A 26,281-nucleotide genomic window follows, 5' to 3' on the forward strand; every position below is an offset into this window, starting at 1 on the left:
AAACTTAAAAGTTCTTCTATTGACATGACAATTACTTCTGCTCTGTAGATATAATAGCTAAAAGTCAGGTGAGTTGTTTTAGGTCATAAATGACAAAAGAAATCCCTGTAAGGGCAGGTAGCTAGGGTTGCATATTGGCCCCTCCACTTTTCCCCTGTTATTTGACTCACTGGTATCATCCCCAAGGCTTGCAAATAGACATGTATTGATGCTACTGTATGCCAACAACACAGTATTACTGTCCCTGATGCCAGTATGCATGAGAAGAGCTTTATACTCCCTTGCCTTGTAAAGAGGAAGCCTTGAAGATTAACTACTATAAGATTAAGATTCTTATGTTCTCCAAATGCTTCAAGGTAAATGCAAAGCATCATGTGCAAATATGTTACTGCAGTGTTGCCTGTGATATATGATGTTTCAAGAAAAGTTGGGTTGCATCTGCTTGAATTAGATGGGTATTCACATGAGCAAAAATGCTATTATTTCTTGGAATGGGCTGAGATAATTTTTAGCAGAGTATCCTATGGTGAAGATACATATTGAGTTTAAGCAGCTTGCTGCATGTATATTAATTTATATATCATCTATATGACCCTGGCAGATGTTAAATTATTTTTAAACTACTTATAGCCATAATGTACATATTTACATGTTGATTTTAAAGTAATCATATCCTTAAACATACATATATAAATATAATGCATTGCAGTAATCCTAATGGGAAGTGACTAAGACATGAGTGCTGAACAAAATGTTACAGGTCCTATTACTTCCCATTAATTTTTTTTTAAATGACATATCTCTGAATGCCAAGCTTCCAGAAATTCCCTGGAGTTTTTGGATTTAGTTTGGTCTAGGATGTCCACGGGGGCGTGGTGGCTCAGCGGTTAAGACGCCAGGCTTGTCAACTGGAAGGTTGCAAGTTCGGCAGTTCGAGACCTGAGTGCCGTGTGACGGGGTGAGCTCCTGCACTCACCCCAGCTCTTGCCAACCTAGCAATTCGAAAGCATGCAAATGCTAGTAGATAAATAGGTACCGCTTCGGTGGGAAGGTAACAGCATTCCGTGACTGTCATGCTGGCCACATGACTGCGGAAGTGTCTTCGGACAGTGCTGGCTCTTCGGCCATGAAATGGAGATGAGCACCGCCCCCTAGTGTCAGACACGACTAAACGGGAACCTTTTAGGATGTTCATAGTTTCCCAGTTGAAACTATGGTTGAGTCTGTCCATGTGTTGTGAGATTAAGGAGTTTTCATTGGGTCTTCTGATTGCTAGTTGGTGCTCAGACAAATCAGCCATCAATAGACACATAAACCACATTTACACACCATTTAAAAGACAATAAAAAAGCTAAGAAGGAAACAAAAAGACCAGAACACATCCTCTCCAGCAACCAACAACTGGATAAGCAGAGATTAACACCGGTCATACAATCAAGCAGAAAACAATACCCTCATCAAGGAACTACCAAGGAGAAAATCACACCCCCACCAAGACTGGCAGGGCAAGTTACTGTATATAAACAGGGAGCAAACCCCACACTCACTAGCGCTGATGATGTTACCTAATCAGGTAATGAAACATCTGGAAGCAAACAACTAAGCTCAGAGAGCAGCAAGGACTTGACAGTTCAACCCTGAGCTACATACATTCTTCTCTATTGGAACTCTGTTATTCATGTCCCTCTTTATACTTTTTTCCTGTCCCATTTCTGAAGGGAGTATTAGGTTGCATATATTTTTGCACAAATAGAAACTTCATGATTGCACACACTGTATTGTCCTGAATCATGCATTGCTTTTGGCCCCGGGGGTGAGTAGAGGCGAAGATAAGGCAAGGGAGGCTTGTTCTTATCTCTTAAATATCTTGTAGGCTTGTTCTGGTCAACAGTGGAAGATGGATAAAAATAAATTCCATATTTTTGCAAATTTGAGCTTCAAGTATTTATTTATATTTTATTTTTATCCCACATTTATTAGTTTTATCAAAAACTCAAGGCAGCGAACATACCTAATACTCCTTCCTCCTCCATTTTCCCCACAACAACAACCCTGTGAGGTGAGTTGGGCTGAGAGAGAGGGACTGGCCCAAGGTCACCCAGCTGGTTTTCATGCCAAAGGCGGGACTAGAACTCTCAGTCTCCTGGTTTCTAGCCCATTGCCTTGACCACTAGACCAAGCTGGCTCTCAGTATGTTCATAAAACATAGGAAATAACTAGCAGTTTATAAGATAGAACTTTGCTTAGCTTTCTTCTGCCTCTGCTTCTATGCATACTGTGAATCTTCAGCAGGCAATCCACCAACTTTCCAGACTTGGTCTTAAATGGGTGGAAGATAAGAGGAGGAAGAATCTATTCCTGTGGAGCTGCAGTTTTAGCTAATGTAGTGGTATATGACTTACAGCACCACTGGTGCAGCCACCAGCAATCTCCAAAGGTTACTATCAAATTGTAATTTTCAGTTTTTGATATTAAGAAAAAAAATGTTAAGTACATCTGGAGAGTAGTTAATTTAAATATATATAATTTTAATTAAAGATAAATAAAATGAAATTTAGCTCTCTCTTGGCCCTGTACATTATTTTATGCTGTATGGTCCCATTCAAGTGAAACATCACATCTATCACTTGACATACATATATATTAAAAAGACAGTTTAGTTGATATATATGAATGTCCTTTACTATTCCACTTTTTTTCTTTGCATTCTTTTCCGTTACTTTGGCTTAAATGATTTTTTTGCTATGTGCTGTCTGGGCAAATGCCAACATTTCTGCATTGGGGTGAGGCTTAATAGTAGCCCAGCAACATGATGCTTGCTAAGGTGTTGCCGTAGTATAGGTTGCCACAATACATACAGAGATTCTGTCCTGATTTACAAAGAACTGCATGGAAAATGTAAGCGTCTGTCCTATACCTTTATTCTAATACTACGTGAAAAAGAAAAACATCTTCCCAGGCAAGAATTCTTAATGTCTTGGATTAAGTAAAATAAATTTCTTAAAATAATTATTGGTAATTAAGAATAGTGCCTGAATTAAGGATAATGCCTAAATTAAAAGCTACTTGTCTTCTGAAATGAGGTTGTACATATATAATTAACTTAATTATTTCTCATCTGTTAAAAATGTTTGTTGTTTTAGGGAGCACCCATGTATCACGTGGACAGGTGGATTCAGGAGGATTCCAATCATGGTATTTCATGCTGAAGCTATTCTAACCAAGGACAGTTACATCCGCTTGATTGGGGGTAAATCTAGTTTTTCTTAAGGACCTGCATTGCCTAGAGTGGGCAAAATGAAATGATTGAAGGTCAAGTTTTACCTGGCATACTGATAATCTGTTTCTTCATTTTACAGAGAGTTTTTTGGTATATTTAACTAGAGTCCTCAAGTATTTTCAAATAAAAATGGATTATAATTTTTTAAAATTAAAAACCTGCTATACTTTTTAAGACTTCTTTAAGAGGAGAAATTTTAAAGCATATTCTTGATGTAACCACTGAGGATTATAAGACTTAAAAATACAGTAGTTTGTCTAAGTGCTTGTAAGAGTTGTTGTTTCTTATGTTATATTCACCTGAAATGAAGTTGACTTTGAATTTAAGATAACCAAAGGAAAACAAAACATAAATACAGACAAAACATCTGCAGTGTTCAGCTTTCAAACTTGTCAACCAAGGGTTGCCAGCACCATCTGAACTGAACTATGGAAATGCCCCCGCTGCCCCATGTGACCCACTTGTATATGTGTGTGCATGTATATATCTGCCACAAGCCATAATTCAAAAGACACAGGGGCTGGATATAATTTAATATAATTGAATAATTAATGTATCTTTATCTGTATTTACTCACATGAATAGAGAATCCTCTCTCATGATGAAATATACAAATGAACGTACATAAGGGAAGGCTGACACATTGCTCTACAGGTCTCATGTAGAACAGAATAAATGAGAAAATGTTATGTTCTGTGGAAATCTCCCTTTTTGCAATTGGTGAAATAGATTATACCTGGACTTCTGTGACAAGTCTGTATTGTTCTGTTCACAGAGCGCTATCGCTTGTCTTTTAAAATTGTAAGAACGGACAGTCGCTTGGTGCGCAGCATTCTGTCAGCTCATGGATTTCGGGAGGTACGTGCATCAATTTTTGTGAGTTTCATGAGACAGAAAATTAAATCTCTTTGCAGTGCTTTTACAGCCAAAAGATCTCCATGGATTGGAGCCCAGAGTAAACTGAAGGCAATCAAAGAAAGCAAAAGGTGCTTTCTCCTTTAACTTCGTGTCTTGTCTAGCATTGTAATGCTAGAATAAACATGTAACTATTGTAAGTGTTCATGAGTGGGCACTATTTTTTCTGGACAAAAGTCAGGTTGTCCCCACTTTTTAATAGTCATTTATTTTAATACAGTTATTTGGATCCAGTGGTATTCTACTGGTTGATGCTGCTTTTCTGGTAACATTCTTTTTAATAATTTCCATTCCTCTGGGTGGATGTCCCTTCAGAGCACATTTGAGATGTGAATAGGGAAAGGAAGGTGACAAGTCCTGTTGCATGAGTGAAATTGCACTCTCTTAACTTTGAATGCTGTCCATTGTATAGATTCTGAGGTAATAAAATGTTATTGAGCCGGTTATCTATTAAAGTGTTCAATCATGTCTTCTCCCAAGGTGCATCCCAGCAGCAATGAATATAATCTTATGTGGACAGGGTCACATTTAAAACCCTACGTTCTGCGAACCCTGACAGATATTCAAAAAGTCAATCACTTTCCCAGGTAAGAAGTGGAGGTATAATTATGATTACATATGATGATACAGACAAACAACCTGCAACCCTAGAATCACATGTAGCTCTCAGACCTCCTCCAAACATTTGCTGCCAAAACAGAACTGTCAGTATCAAGGAAAAGCTTATTATGAACATGGGGAGCAATCACATTCACTGTAGTTAAATACATTAAAGTAAATTTACATTTTATTCCTGCCCAACTCACTCTTTGGAGAGTGATGCTCTGCCTGACAAAAGTTGCAGATCATTGATACAGAAGATTGTGAAGATGTTGTGTGGACTCTGTTTTACGGATATCTTGTTAATAATGAATGCCTTTATTATTCAGCCTGTCTCATAAATTATAATTAAAATGAAATGTTTTATATTTATATTTCCCATTCTTCCAAGTGCCCAGCTTTATTCTAAGGGTGCAGTAAAAACATAGATATGGATAAATTGTTATATTAAAAACAAAACAAAACAAAAGAGCTTTTATCAAGGGTCTTGTTTCTGCTAATATTTCTTATTGCTTAAAATGGTAAATCTTAACGGCCTCTCTGTAAAAGGTTCTTACGGTTCAGGGCAGACTGCAAGTGTGGGTAACTGAAGATGTGGGTGCGGCCAGAATAAAACAAAATTAACAAAAAGTTTATTCCCCCCATCCTTTCCAGTCTTATCTAGAGCCAGAGCTACTTAAATTTATCTTTAATTTAGCCAGTGAAAATTGGTAGTAGAGGTTACTACAAAAAATCTTGGGAGGCTGAAAGTTGTTCTCCCTTGTACAAACAACCCTACAAAATCTGGGCTAGAAACCAGGAGCCTGAGAGTTCTAGTCCCGCCTTAGGCATGAAAGCCGGCTGGGTGATCTTGGGCCAGTCACTCTCTCTCAGCCCAACCCACCTCACAGGGTTGTTGTTGGGGGGAAAATAGGAGGAGGAAGGAGCATTAGGTATGTTCGCCGCCTTGAGTTATTTATAAAATAATAATAATAATAATAATAATAATGGTGGGATAGAAAATAAAATAAAGTAAATAAATAAATATTCATGTCCTTGAAGGTAGCAAGAGGGACTGGTGGACATGCATGAACCTAGAGATTTATTCACAAAGCATAGCAGCATTCTATACTTCATTAAGATACCTGGCTGTTGCTATTGATGGCTCTGAGCTTGAGTGGACATTTGCCTATCCCCAGGTTTTACATTTGTTTTCTTCAGGTGGGTGGCTTGGAGGCATTGACAAAGCAGTGAGCCATTAGAGATAGACATAAGATGATGAGGTTGGATAGATTATGTGTGAATGGGTATAAGTGCACATGCAAAAGCGTGAGCATGGGATAGCGAAGATCCTAAGAGTAACAATGCGGCCATCTGCATTGAATCCAAGGTTATCTTGGAAAGACTGTAATCCTTGACTGAAAAAAGATTGTCCATTTCTATTTAGAGGTGTCTTCAACTGAGGGAACAGAACTGATTAGGAAGAGCTACGTGTTGTATGTAGGCTTTCAGTAACAAAATGATTACAATGCCACATTAGGGCATCATATGTTTCACAGAGCTTGTGAATGAAATCACACAGTAAAACTTTGACTTAAAGAATCATTTTTGGCAAAGGATGTCTGTTAAATCCCAAACTCTGTGAAATCTGAAGTTATGTAATAGATGTAATGGTTCACATTTGTGTGATTATATAATCAATGTTTTAAAGTAATTATGTCATCAATTTATGTCATTTGCATGATGTAAATTGATGCAACTTACTTTAAATTATTCAGAGTGCTTTAGACTTTGCCTGTTTTGGGGGGTGAAATCTGAAGTAAAATTTTGTCTGTTGCATCCAAAGTCTGCTGAATGGAAATCAGGAGAATCAAAGTTTAACTGTAATGGTGAATTCTTAAAAATCCTCACAAACAAGGTGACACCAGCAAATTATATCTACATGGCTTTAGGTCATATGAATTAACTCGGAAGGATAGGCTATACAAGAACATTAATCGAATGCAGCAGATTTATGGATTCAAGACCTTCCATATTTTGCCTCAGACCTTCATCCTTCCAGCTGAATATCAAGAGTTTTGCAGTAAGTCTATGACTTGGATTACCAGTTCTTAAGTAAAGCTGGAACTGAATGAGAAATTTTCATTCCATGATGTTTCTATACTTTAACCCAGTATATTCCCTCCTGGGAAAATACTTTTTTTTTATCTTTTGAATCCTCAGTCCTGTCCTGTAAACTGTAGTTGTACTTTTTTTATTTGAGAATAACAGTAATGAAAAAGTTCTCTATGTTTATGTACTGTATGTGCTTGGAATGAAGACAAATAATGCCCTGCAATAAATTACCCAGGGTCATTTAATATTTGTCAACTTGAACCTTAGCGAGAGGGAGGATTCTTGAAAGAAGACTAGAGTCCATGAATAAAGAATGTGCTTTTACTATGGACGCTTCACATTTTTCTAGAGTGCTCCCTGTCAATGAAACAAAGAGAGGGTGGATTGGAGTGGCATGCTCTTGTTCTTCTCCTCCACAATCCAGAATAGTTATTTGCAGGATTTCATAATAACAGAATCACAGTTGAAATCCTAAACATTTGTACCTGGGAATAAAAATGGTCAAACTCAGTGAAACTTATTGTAATGTAAATAGATAAAGATTAATGCTTTCTGAGCCTAGGAAAAATGCTTGTTGAGCTTCTTAGTTTTATTTCACTCCTTTTTTTAAAAAAATATCTCACTTTCAGGTAAATATGGTGTTTGGCACATGCTAAGGGAAGTGGATCAGGGTCCTAAACTTCGATATCCTGAAAAACAAACTGTCTGGCTATTGCAAAGAGTGCATGCCAGAGTCCCGTGCCATCTCCAGATTCCATAATTGTTTATCCGTGTCTATGTCTATGACCAGATTCTAAGTATGAAATGTGTAATTTTAAAAAAAGAACCTCATCACTATTTTAGCTATTGATAAAGGTTGATTGGTAAACAAGGTTAATTGATAAATACTAATAAGCTATACTGAAAATCTCAAGTATTACTGGCACAACTTACCATTTTCTGATGACATTTTTTGTAGAAAATTTAATAATGAAGTATGTATTTATCCTTTTTATTCTTTCTCAACCAGATTCCTATTCAAAGGACAGGGGACCTTGGATAGTAAAACCTGTGGCTTCTTCTAGGGGACGAGGGGTCTATTTGATTAACAATGTAAGCATTAAGAAATCTAACAACTTCAAAATATGACAAGTTTGATTACTCACTGGCACCTCTGACTATATTCAGTATAATATTTTTCTCTGTCAAAATATGCTTAGACTGCTAGCAGTAGAAACTAATGTAGTATAGGTTTGAATCAGTTTACTGTTCTGTCACTTGCTTAAATCCACAGTAAAAATATCATCTTGACAAAAGGAAATTAATGGCTACTCGTATTTTTGCCAGAAATTTAAGCCTGCTTAACTGCAAATAAGGGTTTCTAATCATAGTTTTCCGAACAAAGCATAATGGCCCGATTCATACTTAATGTTAAGCCATAATAGGTGATTTTGTACATTACACTAAACTAAAAGCAAATAACTCACGTTATGGCTTCATGTGGTATGGGAACCAGGACATTATACTTTTATACTCCAAGGAAGTCTGGTATACAAAATACAAGCTGAGAATGAGGCTGACATGTGAATGTGTTTAACGTGTAGATGTATTATCTCGGAGGTTTATGAAAACACATTCAGGGAGGTATTCAGTGAGGAGGAGTGACTGGAGAAAAACTCTCAAAAGTTAAAGGAACCATTATGCTCAGATAGTTGGACTCATATATGATGTTCGTATGTTTTTGTGCATGCTCACTTTTGTAGATGGATGACTAAAGATACTTTGAAAGTTATATGTCTTATAAATGGTATGGAGCAGGTAACTGATTTCTTTAATCATTCTGGTAGGGTAGTATTTTGCAAAATAAATTTAACTACATTAGAACATTGTGGTGGATTTAGGTATATAATATAGTAATGTAACTGTCACTCCAGCCAGACCCTTTACACAGCTAAAAAGCAAAAATGGTACACTGTGTATCTATCCTGAAGCTAGTCAGATAAGTATTCCTGGAATGGCATAGCATAAAACTCGATTGTGAGTCACTACTTTCAGTCATATCTTCCCTTCTTCCCCCTCCCCCCACCTCATATTGAAGGGGCCAGTTTTTCTCATCTGTTCTCAACCTGGCTGTTTCCCATGGAATAAAGGAATTGCTAGCCAAGTGAATGAAGCAAATCTTTCCAAAGCTGGACAAGATCTGCTTTAAGAAAAAGTAAAATGTGAACAAAAGGTCAGAACCTGGAAAAAGTTCTCAACCCATTTTCCATCTAGGATTGCTAAATTCACAAATCTGTCATATCTGTTCCATGTAGGGAGCACTCTCTAATATTCTTAAGGGAAGCTTACTTAATTTTCTGTAGTTAGGGAATGTTTTGTGTATGTCTGTCATACTTGCTAAAAACAAACTTCTGTAACTGACTGCAGTTAACTTGACCTATTGTTGCACACAATCCTTGGAATGATGGCTGCTGCAATAGAAAATCACATTTGATCCAACTTTTTCATATTGCCATTAGAATCATAGATATGTTTCACAAAGTCAGCTGGGTGACCTTGGGTCAGTCCCTCTCTCTCAGCCCTAGGAAGAAGGCAGTGGCAAACCACTTCTGAAATCTTGCCAAGAAAACTGCAGGGACTAGTTCAGGCAGTCACCAAGAGTCAACATGGACTCAAAGGTACACGAAAGAAAGAAAGAAAGAAGACACTACTGTCCTTAGATTTTTTTTCATATATAATCTATAGTTTATGCATATTACACATGTGACTTCTCTAGACTTTATTACATTAATTTGGATCCATATCCATGTATGCATGATGGGGCTGGTGGAAACTGTTTTTTCAATGAGGAATGGGCCCATCCTTTTCTTCTCTGTTATAATTATATATAATGTGCATGATACCTTGGATGCTTCTGCACTTTAAGAGAACAATATTGTAGTTGTCTTGTTTGGTATAGAAAATATTAGGGTTCACCATAGAGTTCATTAACCTAATAAGTATTCATTGGAAGGTAACAGTTAGGGGCAAAGTCATTTAGTGAAATCAGCATTCAGCTGTTCAGTTCTTCACTCCAATGTACTGTCTATCTCATTTTATAGCCAAATCAGATTTCCCTTGAGGAAAACATCCTGGTCTCCCGTTACATCAACAACCCGCTTCTCATAGATGGTGAGTTAATATTGGAATTTAGGGTTTTTTTAGAAGACTGAAAATAATTGAGAGTGAGCTAATGAATCATAAGAAAGCAGTTCTGTTTCCTATTGTGTTGTCAATGTGGCAAATGCTGTAGAATTGTCATCCAAGCTCAGGAAATATTTCTATTCAGTGGTACTTGACCACTGAATGGTCCTTGAAAATATCTAATTCTATATCCTTTCCTTAAGTAGGTTCAGCTTTCTGAATAATTCTAGCAACTAATTATGGTTGTGCCTGTTTCTAGACTTCAAATTTGATGTGCGGCTTTATGTTTTGGTGACATCCTATGATCCCCTTGTCGTCTATCTCTATGAGGAAGGTTTGGCTCGGTAAGTCTTGATTTTGTATCTTGTGCTTTGTAAGCTGAATACCTTACTACATAAAATAGCAGAGCGGGTGTCATAAGCTTTCTTTGTATGTATACAAAGAAATAGGAATAGCAAGAAGCTGGTTGGTCATCTTACAGTTCTTCTGACCTTTTGAGAGTTGAAAATTATGAAGAATAATTTCCAGATATGTTAGTACCTCTTACTTTGAGTTACTCTTCTCAGTCTTCCACTCCAGCTCAGATAATTTAACTCTCTAAATGCTTAGCCACTGGTCTTCAAGCAGTGGTGGAGAAATTTTGAATATATGTAATAATATATGAGGTGTATTTTCCTGCCCTTGGCTTCTGGTGACAGTAGCTAATTTTAAGATTTCTTTGCTTGCTGATATTTTTGTATTTCCTAAATTTCATAGAATTATAGAAGTAAGAATTTGAAGGGACCTTGGAGATCAAGTCGTCTGCTGTTTCCACATCTTAGACAGATGGCCATCCAACTTATGTTTAAACATCTCCATCCCAAGGCAGTTTATTCCATTGTTGGGCAACTCTTACAATCAAAAATTTTTTCCTGATCAAAATCTGCTTCCTTGTCACTTAAAACAAGTGTTTCCTGTCATATGGAACAACTCTAACACTTGTGTCCCATCTTCTACATGATAGCCCTTTAGCTATCATGTCTCCCTGCTGCCTTTTCTCCTGGCTAAACATTTGCAGGGCTTCCAGCTGTTCTTCATAAGTTGTTTCTTTCAGACTCTTTATCTTCTTGGTTACTGTTTTCTGGACATACTTTCTTTCTAAAATGGACTCCTCAGATCTGGACACAATGTTCTAGGTGTGGTCTGCCCAGTGCAGAATACAGGGTAATGATGACTTCTCTTGATCTTGATACTATACGTGGATAGGATCACATCTGAATATTCAGTTTGTGATATACCAAAACACCTAGAACCTTTCAAATGTAATGCTGCCAGGTATGGTTCCCTTCTTCCCTTCCCACCAATCCTATATATATGCCTTTGTTTTTTCCTACCCAAATGTAGGAACTAGCATTTGTCCCTGTTGAAATTAACTTTCTGGCTTATGCCCTTTGTTCCAAGTTGTAAAGGTCCTCCTGAATCTTGATATTCTTCTCTAGGAAGAATATCCTCCCTAAATCTATCATATGCAAATTTGATAATCTTTTCTAAATTACCATCTGTAGGTATATTAAGCAGCACAGAACCTAGAGTGGATCTCTGTGATATGCCCTTTGTCCCTTCCTTCCAGTTTGATGCGGAGCCATTGATGATACTTACTATGACTCTTCATTCGGTTCTGATAACATAGACGAGCCCACATTTTGTCATCTTTACTGTTAGTATTTCATGGAAGACCTTGCAATGTACTTTTCTGAATTCTAAAAAGTATGCTGTGTCACTGCATTCCCATGGTTAGCTAAACTGAACACTTTGTGAAAAAGGAGATCAGGTTGATTTGGAATGATTTATTCTCGATAAACCCCTGCTGTCTTCTGCCAAGCAATGCAGTCTTTTCTTTATGGTCACAAACCAACTGCTTAATAATTAGTTTAAGAGTTTTGACCTGTATCAGCATCAGCCTGAGCAGTCTATAGTTGCCCAGGTCCGCTTTTTTACCCCTTTTGATGATAGGAACAACATTTGCCATTTGCCTTTCTTTAATCTTGTGGATTATGTCCATTCTCCATAATTTCACAAAAACCATAATAGTAGGAGCTTTGAGATGATATTTGCAAGTTCCTTCAAGACTCTTGGATGTAATTGGTATGGTCCTGCAAATTTAACTTGTTCCTGGTAGCCAGGTGCTCCCCAGCCATTTCTTTATTTACTTTAGGTTGCCTCTTTCTCCTGTGCCAGTTGTTTTGCTTCAGTACATTTGCATTCAGTTCCCCTTTGAGGAGAAAACCAAAGCAAGGCAGGAGTTGAGGAATTGTGCCTCTGTCCCTGTCCCATCTTTTTCAAGCTGTGGGCCTATCCTTCCTTTTCCTTTTATTACTGTCATAGCCAAAGAAAAGCTAAAAAGAAAAGCATTTTTGTTGCTTTTAGCTTCCCTTGTGAGCCTAAATTCCTTTTGGGCTTTGATATTTTGACTTACTTTCTTTAGGTAATAGCCATTTCTTGGTATGCTTTGTTGGTGATTACATACCTCTTTATTTCCTTTATATCTCCCTTTTAACTCGGCTCAGGCAAAATTCCCGAAGCATCCACAGTGGTTTCCAAAGCTTCCCCCAAATAATTTTTTCCTCATTGTAAGGGTTTGCGATTGTTCTTCCAGTATCTTATTTTTTAGAAGTTCTGAACACTTCTCTGCTTCCTTTGACCTGAGGATTTCTGCCAATGGGATTCTGCCTATTTCTTTCTAAGCTTGTTGAAATTGGCTGTCCTAGCGTGCATGTACAAGCATACTTTAGTTGCTCTTTCTGTAATATCTTGAACTTCAGGATTATGTGATCACATCTTCCCAGGGTGTGAAGGTGAAAGGTCCCCTGTGCAAGCACCGAGTCATGTCTGACTCTTTGGGGGGATGCCGCTTTCAGGGTACCCACTGCTTTTTTCTTTTCAACTAGCTGATGCCCTTGTTTCTTCTTCAAATCTTCTGGAAAATGAAACAGCGAGGACTTTTGGGATCTTGCAGTCTTGGCTGAGTTGGTTTACTAATAGGTATCCAGGTCTTCCAACATGACAATGTGTCTCCTCTCTGAAAGTTCTGTGATCTGGGCCAGGAGAGCATCATCCAGATGTTCTGCCAGTCCTGACAGGATGTAGTGCTAATTGAAGCGAATATTGTAGCTCAGGGTTGAACTGTGGAGTCCTTGGTGCTCTCTGAGCCTTGTTTTCTTTCAGACGTTCATTGCCAGACTAGGCAACATCTTCAGTGCGAACAGGGAGAGGGCCTTGCTCTCTCTTTATATATAGTGGCTTGCCCTGCTTGTGTTGGTGGGGGTGTTGTTCTCTCCTTTGGAGTTCTTTGATTGGGCTGTTGTTTACTGCTTGGTTGATTGACTGAGTTAATAGTTCCTTGATTATGGTGTATTGTGCTGTTTGATGGTTCATCTGGTGTTAGTCCTAGTGTTGATTTTTCCATATCTGGATGTTGACTGCTGGTGAGGAGGTGTACTGGCTTTTGGCTTTTCTATTGTCCCTTTTGAATGGTATGTAAATGTTGTTTACCTCTATGTGTCTGTTGATGGCTGCTTTGTGTGAGTGCCAAGCTTCCAGGAATTCTCTGGCGTTTTTGGATTTGGCTTGGTTTAGGATGCTCATAGTTTCCCAGTTGAAACTATGGTTGAGTCTGTCCATGTGCTGTGACATTAAAGAGTTCTCATCGTGTCTTCTGACTGCTAGTTGGTGTTCGTGGATGCGCTCTGCTAGTCTTCTGCCTGTCTGTCCTACATAGTGGCTGTTACAGGCTTTGCACTGTATGTTGTAAATCACTCCTGTTTTTTTCTTCTTGGGCTATTGGGTCTTTTGGGTTACTTAATATGTTTTGAAGAGTTTTAGTTCAATCAACCAAGCAGCAAACAATAGCCCAATCAAAGAACTCCCAAGGAGAGAACAACACCCCCGCCAACACAAGCAGGGCAAGCCACTATATATAAACAGAGAGCAAGGCCCTCTCCCTGTTTGCACGGAAGATGTTGCCTAGTCTGGCAGTGAAACGTCTGCAAGAAAACAACAAGGCTCAGAGAGCACCAAGGACTCCACAGGATGTAGTACACCTCACAATTCTATCATTGTTGTTGTTTTTCCTTCTTTCTGTTCTTACCCAGATGCTCCTGACTGGATTCCTTTCACATATAATGCCACTCCTTCTCTTTTATCTGACCTGTTCCATTTGACCAGGTTATACCCTTTAGTCCTTGCCTTCTGCTCACGAGTTTTGTTATGCCAGGTTTCAGTAATGCTTACTAAATCATATTTGCCTTCCTGCCTTCCTCTTAGTTCTTCCTATTTTATTCCTATGTGCATTTGTGTAGACACTTCACAAATTGCCCCCATACTATACAAATATTGCTCTTTCTCTCAGACATATATGCTTATCAGACTTAAGAGTTTAAACTTTAAACCAGTGTAAATTGGGATAGAAAGATAATAATCTTATTGCTCTGAATTTAAGAAGAAGCTGTGAACTAATTCTAATAGTTGCCTATTGTTCACTTAGGGGAAATAATTTAAAAGTCTCATATATTCTCTTGGTCCTTTAGAGGTCAGATCTGATAATATAAAGTGAATGATTAATTTGTGATAATGTTGTTTTGTCCCCACACTGTTTACAAATGTTAGTATTTCAGTAGATAATTTCAGAGGGCTACCACATACGTGCTGCAAAAATCCAGATGACCATTTGATGGCAGCAAAAAGATACAGTAAACCTTAAGACTTTGATGCCATTTAGTACTTGTCCTGATTTTTGTAGCTCAAATAAGGTCACCCTACCATTACACATGAAGCAGAATTTATCACTAATGCAGGTGGTTTGTGACCCCTGAGAGGAGACAAGCTCCTGTGGTGGTGGTGGTGGTGGTGAATCGGTATTTTTTTTATAAAACTGATCCGGCTCGTGTGGGAAAAGTGGAAGTGGTGTCAAAACTCATTCATGCTATATCTGGGCAGGCCTGCACTGGATTGTTCTGGTACTGCAAAGTTTGCGATACATAAATTAAAATTTAATTCTTAAAAGTAAGTGGTATATTTGTTTCTTGCCCAACCCTATAGCCAATGTAATCATTGGTTTTATCCATAGGGATACAAAAGCATTATCATTTTAGAGGGTATATAGCAATGTTTCTCAACCTTGGCAACTTTAAGATGTATAGACTTCAACTCCTAGATTCCCCAGCCAGCCATGTTGACTGGGGAATTCTGGGAGTTGAAGCCCACCCATCTTAAAATTGCCAGGGTTGAGAAAGACTGGAATACAGTAATGCCTGAATTAATGGAATGTGTTGCATTCACAGTGAAAGGTGATACTGAGAAATGTAATTTTATATGAATATTTTAGCATGATAGACAATAATCTTGGGACTTCCAGTTTCCCAAAACTATTAATTTTGTAAAGGCAGATGAAATCACATGAAGTTTGGATATATCACATTCTTGTGTTTTAAAAATATATATCCTTGGAAAGTGGGTGTTATTACTACTTTTGTAGATAACCATTTGTATTTCTCTGCAATCAGTGGACCATAAGGTTGCTTTGGAGGATATGCAAACTTTACACAAAAATAGTATCCCAGCAGGGGGCAGTCAGGCACAAGATTGATGATTTTCATGCTTAAAATGAGCTTTTCTTTGTTTGGAGTCAGGAGAAAAGTTCATCTATTAAAAAGAACAAGTTTTTAAAGAGGTGGCAATTTGGGGCCTAATGTCTTTTGAGCAAACACTTGCAGTTAAGCTAGTGGTAAGCTAGAGAAAACACAGAGCTGTTTTGTGGAAGTACAGTGGGTTGAGCAGAAAACCAAATGTGCTTCTGAGGGGCCCAAAGAAGGAGAGACGGTGGGTGGAAAATGGATGTGGCTGCACAATTATTCACATTCTGAAATGAAGGAGCAAGCAGCAGTGTCTTGTCATGTCTGACACTGGGCTTTCCTGTTTCTTGAGCCTCCTTCCGCCCTCTCCTTTGGTTACCCTGCTTGCTAATTAGCACTGGCTCCGTGGAGATATTTACCTTTTCTCTGTGGATTCCTGTGGTTTCCAAAGAATTCAGGTACTTACTGTGAGCCAAGGAATTCACATTACCTCATAGACTGTATTGTGGCCAGAGTCTGTTACAGCAGCCCAGTCCTTCTCACAGTAACCCCTGCCTGGCAGGCCCTTGATATTTTGGGAACGCAGCTAACTCAAGAAGTGGGGAAATAGCAACAGGTCTCATGATCAGCTTCTTTTTTTGAATAACAAATGTGTTAGTTTTGAGCCACAATACTTTGTACTTCTTTCTAATGTGGATTAATTACATTAGGATTAAACTGGCTGTAGCTGTTGTTCTCCAAGAGAGTCAGGTTTGCTGGGAAGATGTAAGAACGCTCTTGACTGATGAGTTAAAAAGAAAAAGAAAGGAAGAAAGCTGAAATGATAGCTGGAATTTGGAAGAGGAGTCAAGAGAATAAACAACGGTGTGAGATGAGGCAGATATGACTGTGATTAAGTATAGAGGATTACTGGGGTGGGGGGATTCAAAATTGGAGAAAGGGGAAACACAAATCTGTTTGATTTGGAGACTAGCAGATCCCTGAGAAGAGTTTGTTTTAGTAGGTTATTACTTTGAGCCATTCAGTTACCAGAATGATATTCTGGTGCCCTGATAAACTTTATATTCTGTCATTCATTTACAATCTATGCATTCTCATTGTATTTAACTGTTAAAAGTAATTTTGCAACATTTCCTGCATTGAGATAAGAATATGTGACACAAGCATAAAAGATTATGTGAGACAAGCATAAAAGAATGACTCAACAGTAATCCCTGCCTGTGATTGAGCAGAACAAAAAATGAATGTGGTAATACTCTGCTCCTCAGTGTTTTCTCTTGGTTCTGGAATGTGTATTTGTCACTTTAATAAGGCTGCAAACAAAGCATTCCAACTTGGTGGAGGACAAGAGGCTGCAAAAAAGAGGATAGCTGTTGCAAGTGTGCTTTCAGGTTATTCTTATATGTATTTAACTGAATATATGTTCCTATATATATATATATATATATATATATATATATATATACACACATTTATATGTGTGTGTGTGTGTGTGTATGTATATACACACAGACAGACAAACAGACATGCACAACACACATATGTATTTATATATGTGGAAATAAAGCTTTTCTTGGAGAAGTATTAGTTGTTTCATGCCAAGAGGAAGGATTGTAATATAATGCAGTAGATGTATATGCTGTTAAATACTCTGAGAATGAGGAATTACAGATTGTTTTATTGTGTCAGTAATAGAAATGGAGGTGGGTCACTATTTTTGTTTCAAGGGATCCCTTTGTGAATTTTGTTTTCTATTGCTTTGATAACTCAGTCTGCCAAACACCCATGTCTAATGGTAAGAGCCATCCTGTTGTTGCAGTAGTGGTACTTAATGTTTGTCCCACTTGGTTGCAGGTTCTTCTTGTTTTGCACTGCCCTCCCTGTAGTTCCTCCAGTGGATGATGTGATGCGGCTTTTGTTTTTCAGCTGACTTGCCACAAAGCCTGATGCTGATTTGAGCTAAGAGGGAGTGACTGGCCCAATATCCCCTGGCTGGCTTCCATGCCTAAGTAGGGGATAGAACCTGAGTCTCCCCACTCCTAGTCCAGCACTTTAACCATTGTACTTCACTGGTGAGAGTCATCCTATAGTCAGATTAAATCCCTGAAAGTTGGAGCTTCTGTTTGTTGGTGATTGATATGGCTTCATTTCAGTTCCTGTTTTGACTCTGGACAGGTTCACGCTTGCCCTGAAGGTCTGAGATTTGGTGGTGGTGAGGGTCCTCATGTACGTGTCGCCAGGGAGACCTCTGCTTTCACTGGTGCACCAACCGTAGACCTTTTTGGACTGGAAGGCCCTGGCAAATGTGATTTATGACCTTGTCACCTAATGTGTGGACTACTGTAGCATACTGTATATGGGGCTACGTTTGAAGCTAACTCAGAAACGTCAGTTGGTTCAGAATGCTGTAGCCTGTCTGCTAATTGAAGGTGGAGAGATAAATATTTGCACTTCTAACTATTGTTTAAAAGATGATGGAAAAATTGGTCTATTTTGTTTTGATTAAAGATTTTAGTGTTCATTTTTGTTTTGTAGGTTTGCAACCGTGAGGTATGACCAGGGATCAAAAAATATTAAAAACCAATTCATGCATCTTACAAATTATAGTGTCAACAAGAAGAGTGGTGACTATGTCAGGTATTTAGATTTCTTAAAAGTTCTTGAGCCTGAAGTGGAATGAAATACCTGTTTTTATGTTTATTTAATGCATTTATGTTCTGTTAAAATAAAAGTGTGTTAAAGCGATTATTAAATGTAATCAAACAATATATGTATAAAATATGTGAATTAACAAACATAAATTGGAGGTAGAATTCCATCACAGGTGCTCAGGGTAAAATGTATTTCTTCTGTTTCAGTTGTGATGACCCTGAAGTGGAGGATTATGGAAACAAATGGAGTATGAGTGCAATGCTGAGATACCTGAAACAAGAAGGAAAAGATACAACTGGTGAGTGGATATCTATTACTACTTCCTTGAATCATCTTTAGAATATCTGTTCTGTTCTGTTCTGTTCCTTCGAGTCAGTGTTGACTCCTGGAGATTACCTAGACAAGTCCCTGCAGTTTTCTTAGCAACATTTTTGGAAATGGTTTGCCATTGCTTTCTTCCTAGGGCTGAGAGAGAGTGACTGGCCCAAAGTCACCCAGTTGGCTTTGTGCCTAAGGTGGGATTAGAACTCACAGTTTCCTGGTTTCTACCCTGGTACCTTAACCACTACACCAAACTGGCTCCGTTCCATAAATATTAGTAGATTTAATTGTCTGTCTGTTCCCAATAGTTCTTCTTTGCTAGTTTGACTACTGCACTTCTTCTGGAGGATAAACTTTCTTATCTTTTTCTTCTCTGAATACACCTTTTTGATATGTTCTTATTTTTCTTTGCTGTGCACTTCTCTTTGGAACTGTACCTGGCTTTTGCAATAGCACTTTCCTTTGAATAGTGACTTCTTTAGTGAATGTTTTTCATTCAAGAATTTTGTATCCTGCAGGAGATCTTATGTTCTTCACATTTGATTAGTCTACTGAAATTTGAAATTTCAATTGTCAATTAATCATGCTATCTCTGAAATAATTAGTTTGCAGCATTCTGTGTTGTTGGTGGTGACAGAAGACTTGTCTGGCAAAATATGTCCTTGTTCATTATCCTTTTTTCTAATTCTTTATCAATGTGACTTTCATTTGTTCATCTAAGTATACAGTATGTCTACTTGAGATCATTTAGTTAGGATGAAAACTTTTAAACATGCTTGTGAATTCACAATCTGAAATGCATGAAATAGCGTTTGCAGCTTGAAGTTAAGGATTCGGTTTCTATGATATCTATGTGTTCAAGAATGTCATATAAGACTGAAGGATGGGAATTTGATCTTAAACCAGAGATCATCTTTAGAGGACCTTCAGTATATCTACAAGAGTTTCTGGATTCAAGAATAGCAAGAAATGTATTTCTTTTTGTTGTAAGTAAGATCATGGTAGAGAGGACCAGGAGTACTTTTTGTGTGCATACCAGAAGTTTGCTTCTGATACTGAAAGCAAATTCTTTTATAGGCATGTTTTCAGAGATATTATGATTCTTAATGAAATGTGGAAGTCTCTTGTCTTACCCCACTTTTTGACGCTCCATCTGGTGGACCTCAAAAGCCCAGGTAGATCAAAGAAGCTCAGAATTTGCTTTCCTCTACTTTATATTGTGATACAGAAATTGTCATAGCAAATTTTCTTCTGGTAGTCATCTGGTGCTAGGTTAATACTTTCCTGCACTAGCTTACAGTGATCAGGATTCCTAACTGATGGACTTAGGCATAGCAAACAAACAAACAAACAAACCAAATTTGTATAACTGATGACAGTTGGAAAAAGTTAGAAGTTTAAATTGTGGAATATATCTCATGAAGAGATACATCTTGTGTAAATGTTTTCCTTTTGGAATGAAAATGAAGGTGAATATGTTATCATGCCTTCTTTAAAAATTTGTTAAAACAAAAGCTTTATTTCTATAAAAAAAGTTTTATTTCTATAAACCACTTCAGAATCTTTTAAATAAAAAATTATATAAAATGTATAAAATACTTTAAATAAATAAAAAGGTGCAGAATGTATTTATTTATTTGTTTGTTTTGATTTTGGCACCACCTGACAAACATTCTGGGCAGCTTACAATATAAAAAGGAAATAGAAATAAAATTAGGTAAATAAGTACAATAAAAGAAATAAACAAGATGGAAAATTTAGACAACTAACACCAAAACATATGCAACATATATCATACTCATCTAACAAAAGGATTAAAAGTTGTGTGTTTGTAATGTTCAGGAGACAGCATTTTTCATTTGAAGCTAAATTTTGTTTTCACTGTTAGAATTTTGTAGGTTAGCAGTTCTTGCCTTAAGATGATTGCTTTTGTTTTCTTTCCCATTTTTCTCTTAGCTCTGATGGCCAGCGTGGAGGATCTGATAATTAAGACAATAGTTTCAGCTGAATTGGCCATTGCAGCAGCCTGTAAAGCCTTTGTCCCACACCGTGGTGTTTGCTTTGGTAAATCATCTTTATTATTACATTTTTTGTTGGGTTGTCACATTTCTTTCTGTGTTCTCAGGGAATGTATTGGTACCCAGTATTATATAATCAGTTAAGAAACTGTGAGTGGGATGCCTTTTATGAACTGAGATTGTAAACTACTATTTTTTTGGTTCTTCCCCCAGTCACAATCTAGGCAGGGTTAGTAACTTGTCAGTCCTTGATATAGTGGATGATCAAAGAACAAGGCAAGCAAACTCAGGCGAATAGCGTGATTAATATTGAAAGGTTAGTGAGTACTGTTTTACGTAAAAGAAAAAATAACATGTTCTGTGCACAAGCACCATTCTTCTATCTAGTTTTAAAATATCTATGCAAGAGGGCAATTCAGACTTCTGGTAAGAGCTTCCCATCCCTATTACCTTTTGCTGGGGAGCAGGGAGGGGAACAGCACACTTCTCCTGAAATACAAAGGGCTTGGATGGGACTCAGATGAGTGTAGGGCAGGTTCACCAACATGGCACCTGGGGGCATCTGTGATACATGTACCTTTCAGGACACTTTTGCTGTCCCCACTATATTCCCGCTTGCCAGTCCTCTTGTGTCCCACAACTTTTCCTCCTGGTCCCAGAGAAGTAGCAGAAAATAATTCTGTTTTGCTGGTAATGCCAGCAAAAAAACGAGGGTTTTTTTTTTATTCTGCTTCCTTGGAAGGAAAATGACAGTCTCATGGTTCCCTCTCCTTTTCCAGGGAACAAAGATTAAAATTGCTCAATTTTTTCCTCACAACAGATAAAAATAGAAGCATTTTTAATTGGTTTCCTTGGACTGAAAGAGAAAATCTCAGGCTCCCTCTTTTTTTCAGTGAAGATCAATTTGGAAGGTTGAAGATGAAGATTGCATGCATGTGTGTTATGTGCATGTGTGGGAGTTGTGCATGTATAGATTTGTCTATATCTCCCATGGTGGCTGGAAGGCTGTGTGGTGAAGATATTTTTTGTATGTCCATAGGTGCATGTGAAAGGAAAGTTTTACTTGTGTATGGGAAGCTGTTAATGTATGTTATTAAAGGTATATTGGTTGCATCTTTAAAATCCCAACAGTTATAAAGCAGAAGGGAAAAATAAGAAAGCAAGAACAATCAATTAAAAAGCAAGGAATAAATACTACAAGGTGTTAATGGCTGGGGAAGGCCAATGTTTATTTATTTATTTAGATGTATACAACTGCTCCTTTTACCACAGTGGTTCTGACCTTTTTAATACTTCAACTTTGGGTTGTTTGTATCACTGAGGGGATGTCATTCCACAGAACTGGCACCACCACAGCAACGACTCATCTCTGCATTGCCACCATTCTAGAACTTGTGGAGCAGAGGTGCACTTTGGAGTCAAAAATAACCTTGCCTAACTCTGATAAAAGGAATTGATATGGGTAGTCCTCACTTAACAACCATTTGTTTAGCAACCATTCCAAATTATGACAGTGCTGAAAAAATTCACTTACAACCAGTGCGCGAAGATATGGGCGTTGCAGTGCCCCCACAGCCACGTGATCAAAATTTGGGCACTTGGCAGTCCGCCCGCACTTACGACTGCAGAGGTGCTGCAGCTCCCTCACCCGCCTATTTCTCCCCTCCATCTATGCCTTTTTCGTCCCCTACCCTCCACCTCCCCAGCTGACCTTTGCTGGATTCTTGCTCCTGCTGCTGACAACGTGTCCAGTGCTGAACTAAAGAGCTGCTGGCTAGGTCAGCGGTATAGCCAGCAGCTCTGCAAAGCGTCTGCTTTGAGGCTTTTTTTTTCTTTTTGGAACGTGAAGCTAGTTCAGCCCTGCCCAGCAGCTCTTTGGAAAAGGACTGCTTTGGGCTTTTTTTTTTTTTGCAGCCAAAGCCCAGCCCGGCCCAGCACCCAGGCCGGGCACATTGTCAGCAGTGGGAGCAAGAAGCCAGCAAAGGTCAGCTGCAGCACGTGGAGCACAGGTGGCAAGGGTCTTCAAGTGCAGGGTGGCAACTGAGGCTGGGACTGGGCTGGGGCAGCTGTGGCTTCCTGGGGCATGGCAAGCAGCCTCAGAGCCACGCAGTTCTGGGGTGTTCGCTGCTCCATGAGGCAGGGTGCAGGGTGGCCAAAAGGGCAGAGATGGGGGGAGATAGGCATGTGGGGGGAGTTGGAGGCAGTCCCTTACCTTGCTGAGGCTTGGAGCCAGGAGGGACCAATCCTGGAATGGCTTGGATTGGGGTGGGTGCTCAGCTAATGACTGGTAAAATTTGCTTAATGGCGGCAAGGGAAAGTGCCAAGGTTGCTGTTGCTAAGTGATGCGGTCACGTGATGTCTTGCTTTACAACCACATTGCTTAGCAATGGAAATTCCAGTCTTAATTACCATTGTTAAGGGAGGACTACCTGTAATGGTTGTGATTTTTTGGCTTGTCTCCTTACATTACCATGTATCAGTATTTGACAGTCTTGGTCACCATAGTTATCACTCATGAAGTCTCTGATAAAAATGATGATATTGATGCTTTTTTCCTGCCCCTGGAACTTCAGGGAGTGAGCATGGTTCTTTTTCCCACTCCAGCTCCAATGCTGAGAAGATGCTTAAGATTTGTTTTCCCATAGAGTCAGAACAAATCACTGCCTTCCTTTCTGATTCTGAACTGGAGGGAGAGAACTGTTAAGATTGTATACTTGTGAGCCTGCTGAGATATTGCATCTGGGAACACCCAGCAGGACTTGCCTGCTTCTGCTATACCTTGCTGGGTGGGGGCAGGGGGAATTGGGAGGTCTTTCTATGTTGATGGGCATTTTGAGCTAAAACAAGGCTTTATATAACCTGTCCAGAGTTGGTACTGGAAGCAAGATGTGTTCTTGGGGAGTACAGAATCTTTAGATGTCTCTGAGCTTGAAGCTGGACAGCAGAAAGGAGGGTTGCCTTTGTCCATACAGTTCATTTCAGAAATACAGTAAGAGATTGGGATAAGACCTGGATAGTACAATATGCCTGAAAACAGGCACTTGGTCAAGTTCAGCTAAAACATACCAACCCTTGATCCTAATATACCATACAAAATGTAAAACCATAAAACTAGAATGTCCGTGCAAGATTTTTATCAAGGATAAATTTGGTGTTCTGATTCTATTACTGTACTGGTTAACCATACATTTCTGGAAGGTGGGAAGCATGATATAATAGCTCTTCTTTTGTTTATAATCAGAGATATACTGTTTTTGACCGAAAAAGCTCAGTTTTTGGCTTTGGCTACTGTCTATGAATTATTTAATCATTTTGAAAAATTGAGTCAACTAGTGGATATTGTAGCTTCTGCAGCACTACATCTTGTATATTACACATTGCATGAAGTAGGATTTCTTATCTAGCCTGAACTCAGAATCTTTTGGTTGCAATGGGCAATTCTGAGCTCTGGTGTTTTGAAAGTGTCAATTGACAGTGTCAGTTTTTAGGTGCTACCCTATTCCAATAGTTTAAGTTCCACCCTTCTCTATTTTCTCCAGCTGAACAATATTATTTGTAAAAGAAAAGCAAACTGAACTCCTCACAACATTCAAAACATAGTGTACAATAGAATTCTTGTGTAATGAAGATGTGAGACATGCTGGGACATTGTGTCCCTTCTTAGTTTCCATGCTTAGAAGAGCAAACCGTTTAATCAACTTTGAATACATTTTTGTTCATTTCAAACTGAAAGTTTGTCTGTTAAAAGGAGGTTTTACTGCAGATGATGCCATTTAAGTCAGATATGTAACTGTGCAAATGACATATATTGACACAAATCATAATTTGGATTTAAGACACCCATTCCCCTAAATAGCCTATTAAGCCAAGATTTTTACTGTATACTGAAATACTGATTCCTCTAGGACTTTTATTGTACTATGAATTGTTACCTGAATGATGATAGACACATCATTTATATTCATACATATTATTTGTTTTTTTAAAAAATCCTGCATGCATTATATTGCCCTCGTTGTGATTCTGTCTTTCCATATATTTGGTCATTTATCTGGTTTGGTGTGGAAATATTCCTTTAATGCACTTCATAGTGTATGAAGCATTCTATACTTTGACCCAGGATAAACTGTTTCTGACACAATGTGCAAAGAATCTTTGGAGTATCAGTCCCTAAGGCTAAGGAGTTTGCCTAAATCTTAACAGGAATATAAAAGTTTATGGTATGGAATAGAGTACTTGTAGTCCTCTCTGTTAAACTTCATGAAGCATCTGGACCTTGTTACTGTCTGGCTGTATTTAACCACTTATGTAGTTGAGAAGCTATGAATGGAAATATTCCCTAAATTTGTAATTCATAAATGTTCTGAAATACCAGTCCTTGTAATGGAAAAAGGACTAAGTGAACTTCAGTTAGAGCTCATAGGAAACAAGGTCTGGGGTTTTTAAAAGGATTTTGGAATAGTAATAATTTTTTTTTTAAATAACAGTCATCAATATTCTTAAAACTACTAGTGAAAATAAAAACCAAACTTGTAAATGCAATTCAAACAAAACTATATATAAAACCTAAATAAAGCTAACAAACATAAATGTAAAGGGGGAAAGAAGAAAAAATCGGTAGAATTTTTTGTTGGCAGATTGCTAGGAAAGCCTTTGGCCAGGAGAGATCAGAAAAGTCACACACCAGGCATTTCTATAAAAATAATTTTATTTACAGAAAGCAAACATATTTAGAGGCTCTCAGTGAGAGCTGCTTAACTCTCTACATGGCTACACAGAAGGGAAACTGAAACTAAAACAAGTCCAGGCAAGTTCTTCCCCCCAGGTGCAAAAATTGACATCCAAAAAGAGGACAATTAAATTCAACCTCTTCTCCCGGCCAAAATGATTAGTTATCATAGTAACCTTAATCTGTAGTAGAAAACATATTAACACTCCCCTTTTTATACTACAGAATAAGATGCAAACCAATTTGCTTTGTTAACTCTTTGTGTCTTGGTACAGCAAGAGGTTTGGTTAAAATATCAGCAATCATGTCTTTTGATTCACAATATTTCAACATTATTTCTCCTTTGCTTATCATATCTTTGATATATTGATATCTAATATTGATATGTTTTGTCCTACTTTTGCAGGCTTCAGATTTTGCCATAGCAATGCAAGCTTGATTATCCTCTGTTTATAACAGTTATAGGCTGGTTCACTTCCATGCCTATGTCTTTTAACAAAAGTTTAAACCATATAACCTCATTACAGGTTTGTGTTAGAGAATAAAACTCTGCTTCTGCAGTGGAAAGAGCAACAAGTGTTTGCTTTCTAGAATGCCAGCCTAAGCTAGACCCAGCAAATTGAATTAAAATCCCAGAAGTGGATTTCCTGTCACTGATATCTGCTCCCCAGTCAGAATCGGCAAAAGCTTGCAATTTCTCCGTTCCAGAGGCATTTAGCTTCAGGCAATAATTCTTTGTTCCTTGCAAATACCTCATTAACCTCTTCAATGCTGCTTTTCCAGTAGATGTAGGCTTCTCTACCTGTCTACTTAAAATGGCCACAGAATTTGAGATATCTGGGCGAGAATGATTTGCAATGTACAGTAAACTTCCAATTGCAGATCTATATTTCTCTGTCTC

The 26,281-nt window shown here is 38.2% G+C and overlaps 1 protein-coding gene across 4 annotated transcripts in view; it reads left to right on the top strand.

The window, feature by feature from the left end:
* Positions 1–26,281, top strand: part of TTLL5 (tubulin tyrosine ligase like 5) — a 157,605-nt gene that overhangs the window by 6,504 nt on the left and 124,820 nt on the right. For all 4 annotated transcript variants that reach the window (XM_063290128.1, XM_063290129.1, XM_063290130.1 and 1 more), the window contains exons 3-12: positions 3,144–3,250; positions 4,056–4,138; positions 4,676–4,782; positions 6,727–6,857; positions 7,899–7,981; positions 9,970–10,039; positions 10,311–10,395; positions 18,196–18,297; positions 18,519–18,610; positions 20,590–20,697. In XM_063290128.1, the coding sequence (XP_063146198.1) occupies positions 3,144–3,250; positions 4,056–4,138; positions 4,676–4,782; positions 6,727–6,857; positions 7,899–7,981; positions 9,970–10,039; positions 10,311–10,395; positions 18,196–18,297; positions 18,519–18,610; positions 20,590–20,697 (968 nt within the window). The remainder of the gene's footprint in view (positions 1–3,143; positions 3,251–4,055; positions 4,139–4,675; positions 4,783–6,726; positions 6,858–7,898; positions 7,982–9,969; positions 10,040–10,310; positions 10,396–18,195; positions 18,298–18,518; positions 18,611–20,589; positions 20,698–26,281) is intronic.

The sequence above is a fragment of the Candoia aspera genome, chromosome 1 (assembly GCF_035149785.1).
Source record: "Candoia aspera isolate rCanAsp1 chromosome 1, rCanAsp1.hap2, whole genome shotgun sequence".
Lineage (NCBI taxonomy): Eukaryota > Metazoa > Chordata > Lepidosauria > Squamata > Boidae > Candoia > Candoia aspera.